Here is a 7,843-nt window from a genome sequence, read left to right as displayed (position 1 = left end):
TTCGTTTCGATGATTGAACCGTTTTAACAACGGTTTAAAAACTTTTGTATCAGCACTCATCTTTACCACTGGACCTTCAACTGAATTTAAGGATGTGAACATAATTTCTGGTAAAATGAATCTGTGGACCTATTTCTAAAGTTTGTCTTGGATGACAGTAGTTGTTTCTCCAATCTTGTATGTGGCTGCTTTTATGTGGTACGATGCTCACACTATTTTCTTTGAGGGTTTGAGTTGCATCCTTTTGCTAGAGTATTTGATATTTGGTATAAACTCTTATCAGATACTTTATAAATTTTTTTATGATTCCATTTAAAGGCTTTATTTTTTTGGCTAACTCAACGAGTACTTGAAGTTTCATTAAAACAATTTGGTATTTCAAGCGGGTTCGGAGACATGGATTTGATCCCCACGGATTCGGGGATGGAGATTCCCCAGTTAGATAGATTCAGGGATGTGAACAGAGATATAATTCGAGACCAACATGCGGATAACAAATTCACTCGTCTCGTTCCATTGTCATGTCATTCTTAGTAGTTACACCATTGGATTCCTTGATCTTGGAGAGGCCCAACCCAATTTTTTGACTAAAGCTAATTTTTTTATTAAAAAAAATCACGAATATTTATATGTGAGACGGATCAATCATATCCAAATAAGATATCCATCTCACAAAATATGACTCGTGAGACCGTCTCACACATGTTTTTGCTTAATTTGAGACGAAAAATAAAAATAAAAGAAGAAAAACAATTCTATCTTTTGGGGTTCATAAATAAAATTCAGATTCGAACATTCATATTTAGTTTTATTTTTATAGAAATTGAATCCAATCATATACAAACAAGTAAAGTAATAAAAAAATAACTAAATTAATCAACTCTTTACACACATTCATTTAACTTGTTTCACTTTCCACCATTTACAAAACCACTTGGTTGCTTCTTCTTTTTTTTAAATGGAAAAGTATACATTATACAGAGTACCAAAGTTACAACAGAAATAAAAGAAGGCGAAAACGAGTCATGGCACCTACTACGTCCAACACATAATATACACAATCACCGTGTATACATACATATTCGAACCAATTCAAGTTCCCATATAGTACATGTCTTGCAAATTCCACAACCTATCTGGTTAATATATAGTCAGATAAAATGCTGGCATTATTGGCACATCGGGTAGCGATGAATCCACATCATCACAATGTTCTTGTCCAGAGCCGTAGGAATATTAATGTGTTGTCAAAAGAGACGACTAAGTCGCAGTAGTATTTTTCGCTTACGATCCTCGTGAACAGATGCACCTCGCCCTCGTATCCGTGAGTATCTACATGATGATGGATGAAATAAAAGATGAAGATGACGATGATGATGACGATGAGAAATTTCATGTGAAGAGGTGGAAGTTTGTTTTCTTACCTTGACTTGTTTTTGCAAGTCTTTAATGTACTCAACTGCCAGGTCTAGCATATCTGATGTATTTGTTTGCTGCCAATAACATTAAAAAAAATTAAGGGGGAAAAATAAAAGAAAACAGAGTTTAATCTGAAAAGGAGATCAATAAAATTGAATTTTGTCAACCCGACCAATAGAAATTTCACCATTTTGATCAAATTCAACAAAATTTTAGGACTAAAATCCATCGCCGGTAAGCAGATTTGTCCCCCCAACACATTGCATCCGACCCCGTAAAATTACAGGGGCAATTCGAGAGTATCGGGGCTTCAGGTGAAGATCACCTGGTGCATGCACATGTGCCATATATAAACAGCGCCTGGCCTTGGTTGTGTCACTATTAAATATTCACGAGATGTCATCCCTTACAAGAGGTCCACATGACCAGGCTTTGCAAGTGTATTTTCCAACAAACGGGACTACAAAATTTAAAAAGTACCTTGTCCATATTTGGGAAAAGATCTTGCAGCTTCTTCATTTTTTCACTTATTCTGGTCCGCCTCATCTACAAAACCAGGAAAAAAATGTTTTCGCCACCAAAATCTTGACGAGTTTTACATCCAATCTTTAGATAATCTTGATGGTCTATATGGTATAATGATTGAACCAGAACACGGAGGCTATTGTATGTTTTAAAATATTTGAGTTATGCCATTATCGTCAAAGAAAATATTTTTTAATGCAACTAACAGCTGCAAGAGCTTGGGTTGTTGTACGGTATAAAGATTTGAATACATACATGTGCGTACAACCACATGCAAAGTTGATCCTACACTATGCAATAGGTTATTTACCCTTTCGGCTATGCTTCTCGGATGAGTGGCGAAACCTCGTTTGGCCCGGATTTGACAAGGTACAGTGTCTTGTTGAAAGTGCAAGAACTTCTGCATTTCGACAGTATTAGAAGATGTATTTGGCAAGCTCAAATGATGAACTAAACCAGGAGGTTTCTTCCTAGTAATTTCCTCATTCTGAAAAATAAAAATGACACTCAGAATACAATAAACCACGGAAAAAAAATCAAGAAAATGGAAAGAAAACAGAATTTGGACCTGATTTTCCAATCCATTGAAACCGGAAAACATCTTCAAATCACCATCTCGAGTTCTTTTCAAAACATTGAAAGAAGAATCATTCCACGGCTCGTATTCTCTGCTGTCAATAATGTGTGTACTCTGTGCCGATCGTTTGTCTACGGAGCTAGTTGTGATTATGCTCTCATTGCAGTTCTCGGGTATTGCGGGCATGAACCTTGAGGTTGTAGTAGATGGGGGCGATGAAAAGTTGATTTGATTGTTCATACCTCTTGATGAATTGTGTTCCGCGTGATTTTGGATTCTGTAATTTCCCAATCCTCCCATTGAACCTAATTCTGAGGTGAAAATACATGTTTTAACCAGTATTAGTACACAACTTATGCCTATTTTGAATATTTTGAACTAATACAGAGCGCAAAAACTATAAATGAAATATAAAAACTTCTCCATTTGACAAGTTATCACCCCTTGTACCAATTCCCACCAAACTCCCGTCTGCTTGAAACAGGAATATTGAGTTTCTCGGTCAAGGTATCTAGTGACTAATACTTGTACAAGAATATTTAAACATAGAACCAATCGGTGGCGGAGCCAGGTTTGACCAGAGGATCTCCCTCCAAGTTCTAAATTGTCTCGTCCTAATCGAATTCTGGTAAGTGACGGCAGCAGCAAGAACATATAATGAATAATGAAGTGAGAAAACAAGCAGAAATCATGAATTGCTCGAAACTAGAATTGCCTATTCTGGCTCTCAGACGGGTTCATTGTATATCCTGAGATACAGAGACAAAGCATAATTATATAAAAACAGACTAACAATCAACAAAACAAGCAATTCCTGCGAAAAGTACACAAAATCCCAGCACCAAAAACGACGTTAAAGAAAAGGAAAAATGAAACCTCGAGAAAATGAATAAAGAAACCTACCAGAGAGAAATCCAGCAGGAGAACTCGTTTGCCTAGCAAGATTTGAGCCATTATTATTCACCTTATGAACTTGACTCTCCATTCCCACAGAATAAGATCCCACATACCCCATCTCCCCGCCAATCTCCTGCTTCATCGAACACTGCATCTGGTTCAGATCAAGGTGCCCGTTATCCAAGAAAGCAGAAAAGAGAGCTTCAGAATCATCACCGGTGCTGCTGTTATTGTCCGCGGTGGATTCCAGGAGGGTTGCGAGAAACGAACCCGGAGCAGTTCGATACCTCGCTAACCCACAACAATGCTCTTGATTTTGCTGATTCCCAAACAAATCCGACCCCATCGATTCTTTGCTCCTTAAAAACTCCCCCTCGGCTGAAATATTCTTGATATTGCTGCTGCTGTTAGGGAAAAGAAAGCTACTGCTATTTCCTGTTCTGCTCATGTTTCTTGGGCTTATAACAAGTGCAGAGCACCAAGTCAACGTTAATGGCGTCTTGAAGATCGGGTAGTTCGAGAGGGAGAGAGATGGAAATCTTGGATTCGAAGCTTTGGGTTGAGTACTGAAGCATCAAAATGGAAACTTTCTCCTCTTTATTTCAGCTGATTTCTCGAAAAAGAAAGAAACATGGTCGAATTCGAGGGGGCGGCATATTAAATCCCTGCAAGAATCTACAGTGGTAAAAGGCTGTTTCTTTCTATTTCTGCAAATCCACAAACAGCACCAGAAAAGGCAAAAAGGAATCAGATTTTGCTCAAAATTGTTGTCATCCCTATTTAGTAATTATTGACTCCATTTGCCTCACACTGCCACTCTCTGGCTTTGGGTTTATCCTTTCCCAAATCCATTGATGACGTTAATTTTATATATATTATTTTATAAATGAATTACATTCCATTTTCCATATTCATAAACAGATTATAAATAACAAAAAATAGAGTGTAAATATCAACTCTCATTCTTTAATAATTATCAATTATATCACATAAATACAATTAATGAGTTATATTTAAAATTTTCTAATGATCTAGAAAAATTAAATGTCATTCATACAAATCATGATCGTTTTAGCAGGTGATCTCACGGCTTTAAAACATATCACGAAAGATTAATACACGCTCATGTAATGCTCAACATTTCTTATGTAGTTTTACGATATGAGATTTCTCTTAAGGGCATTCACTGAATGTAAATGTTCAATCCAATTGTGATATTGTCTGTTTTGGCTAGTGACATCATGGTTTTAAAACGTGTCACAGCGTGCGGCATCGACACACTGACTTTAATACCAAATGTAACAGCCTAACACACTTGTGATATTTTCTGTTTTGGCCCACGGCGTTCACACACTAACTCTGATACCAAATGTAACAGCTCAGCCTCTTGTGATATTGTCCTCTTTGGTCAGTGGTCTCATAGCTTTAAAATATGTCACAATGTGCGGCGTCCACACACTGACTCTGGTACCAAATGTAATGGCTCAGTTCCTTAGTGATATTGTCCACTTTAGTCAGTGGCCTTAAGGCTTTAAAACGCGTCACAACGTGCGATGTCCACACACTGACTCTGATACCAAATGTAACGGCTTGGCCCACTTGTGATATTATCTGTTTCGGTCAGTGGTCTCAAGGCTTTAAATTGTGTCACATCATGCGGCGTCCACGCACTACTTTGATACAAAATATAACGAGCCAACCAACTTGTGATATTGTGCACTTTGGCTGGTGGTGTGGGGAGCCGGAATCAATAGCTTAATCATCATTGAGACAATTTAATCACTTATAATAAACAGGGTCTAATTTTTTTTAAATACAGTATTAAATGCGGAACGTAATGGAATACATTCTAATATACATGTCAGTATTAAAAGTACAAGTCGTGTACTATGTACAATCATTCAAACTAAGGTTTAACAATTACATATCAAGTGTTCCAAACCCTATCTCTAATCAAAGTCCGTAGTCTCCACTCTAATCACGATCTCTCTTATCTCCTTGACCCCGAACCTGTCTCACCTATTGTCATGCACACATACAAACACGACAACAGCCGGATAATTCCGGTGAGAAATACATCCCAGTATAAATCAACGAAACATGCAATCATATAAACAATGTAAAAGCATGTAACATATATCAGTAACATGTATCAAAATCGGAAACATAATCAATATAAAATCATTAATCAAACTCGTGACTCCACGTCTCAGACTAGACTCAATCCTAGTCTAGGGATCTCGATTTCCAGATGTTGGCATTCCTATATCGAATTCAGTAATAGAAGAAACTCAAATTCTATTCAGTCGATATAACCAAACATCCGGTGCCTTGACCTATCCGTCACAGACTGTGGCACTATCGCCAATTCACTATCTTGTGACAATGTGCAATGTGCCAGCGACGATTCCATCACTATCGGCACTTATGTCACAAGATCACTCGTCTAATACTCATCTAATATATGCTTCTATAAATCAATAGAACAAGCATATCAATTCAAATCAATGTAAATAATAACAATAATTATGTGATTTATGAAAACTCAAGTATATCCTACTCGAGTCGTTCTCCCGGTATGACATTGACTTATACATTTCTTTTATTGCAGTTCTGACGCCGTTCCCGTGTGGAATTCAAAGTCTGTCAACCCTCGATCTGGCGATGACAATATTAATAATATCATATCAATATACTGCTCAAATCAATACCAATTTGATCACTCTGGATTTAACTCAAAACCAACGGCATAACGGAAAAATCCCGATATCCCGGTCCATACCACATCAGCAGATAATAATTACAATCCATAACTGATATCCAACACAATCTGTAATCAATTCATAATTCAAATCTGTCCAATATCAATCAATATAATCTGAAAAATCATAACAATTCCATAATCAATCTGTTTCTCAATCTGACTTCGATTCTACGATGTCTAACATATCAAGAACACTATATATGAATCATATCTGATTCTTCCAATATCATAATTTCAAATCATAGTAGAAATCAATAAAACTTACGTCCAGTTGAAGCTCTCGTCGATAGAAACACGGTACCGCAGTCCAATTGAAATCAGACGGACGGATCGAAATATATGTATATATATACACCAAGCTGCATGTTAATGCAATGTGTCCTCTTTTCTTGAATCTCGGTCGGTTCTCGGGTGGTGTTAAACAAACCTCGGGCGCGGCATTCTCTGTCCATGCACTTGTTTTATTATGCACTGGCGCTCGGGCGGTCACAAACTACCTCCCGGGCGCCACATCTTCTGCCCGAACATAATCCTATTGAACCCTGGCGCTCGGGCGGTCAAAAACTACCGCTCGGGTGTCAGAATCTCTGTCCAAAATCCATTCTTGTGATGCATTGGCGCTCGGGCGGCCCTTTTCTACCGCTCGGGCGCCAATAATTTTGTACAAAATATACATAAATCACATGCTTCACCCTATCTGATCTCGGAATGGCCCGTCTATAATCATATCAGTTCATAATCAATAATCTCAGATTAATATGAAATAAAATCTCGGGCATTACAGATGGCCTCTCGACTTTAAAATGCGTCACAACGTGCAACGTCCACACACTGACTCTGATACCAAATATAATGTCCTAGCCCACTTGTGATATTGTTTGCTTTGACAAGTGGTCTCACGGCTTTAAAATGCGTCACAATGTGCGTGCTCGGCACATTAGTTCTGATACCAAATGTAGCGACTCAGCTCACTTGTGATATAGTCCACTTTGTCTTGCGGACTCACGTTTTAAAACGCGTCACAACGTGCGGTGTCCACACACCGCTCTGATATCAAATGTAACGATTCATCACATTTGTGATATTCTCCGCATTGGCCAGTGGCCTCACAGCTTTAAAACGCGTCAAAAACGGTTGCTAAATGCCCAATTAAGGCCACCATCTCTCACGTGGTTTGGTGATATGGGATTTCTGCCTAAGGGCCTTCACGCTGATGCTCGATGATGCAAATTACCATCAGCCAAAAATATTGAACAGAAAACTTAATTTGGGACAAGTTTTATTTCAAGTCAGTTGGGCTAAATCGGCTATTATCTAGGCAAACCGATGGTTGCAATACCAAACTGATTGCACAAAAACAACAATCAGTTGTGCATGAGTAGTTGCGGTAGTTTGGCCAGCATGATCATCTCAGTTTTCCAAATGAAACGATTCAGTATGCGTTACGAAGCTAAGACGACGATCTGCAAATAATATTCACAAGTCAAATTAAGACTCAGAATGTAAGATGTAGATACATGACAATGAAGATACAAGTTTTGTGAATGCTACTGATTTTAGCAGACCACATCAGTTTGACTCAGTTTAGTAGAGGAGCAAACTGAATGATAAGTCTAGCAGACGAGCAAAATTAAATGACCAGTCTAGCAGACTAGCCAAAA

The 7,843-nt window shown here is 38.0% G+C and overlaps 1 protein-coding gene across 1 annotated transcript; it reads right to left on the bottom strand.

The window, feature by feature from the left end:
* Positions 1–1,033: 1,033 nt before the first annotated feature.
* Positions 1,034–4,269, bottom strand: LOC140813900 (transcription factor bHLH130-like). The gene is made up of 6 exons (XM_073172699.1): positions 3,425–4,269; positions 2,513–2,832; positions 2,255–2,431; positions 1,900–1,965; positions 1,425–1,493; positions 1,034–1,332 (listed from the first exon to the last, which is right to left on the bottom strand). The coding sequence occupies exons 1-6, from the start codon at positions 3,864–3,866 to the stop codon at positions 1,285–1,287; spliced, it is 1,122 nt and encodes a 373-aa protein (XP_073028800.1). The 5' UTR covers positions 3,867–4,269; the 3' UTR covers positions 1,034–1,284.
* Between the last annotated feature and the right edge of the window lie 3,574 nt (positions 4,270–7,843).

The sequence above is a fragment of the Primulina eburnea genome, chromosome 15 (genome assembly GCF_022965805.1).
Source record: "Primulina eburnea isolate SZY01 chromosome 15, ASM2296580v1, whole genome shotgun sequence".
Lineage (NCBI taxonomy): Eukaryota > Viridiplantae > Streptophyta > Magnoliopsida > Lamiales > Gesneriaceae > Primulina > Primulina eburnea.
This window is presented reverse-complemented; position numbering and strand designations above follow the sequence as displayed.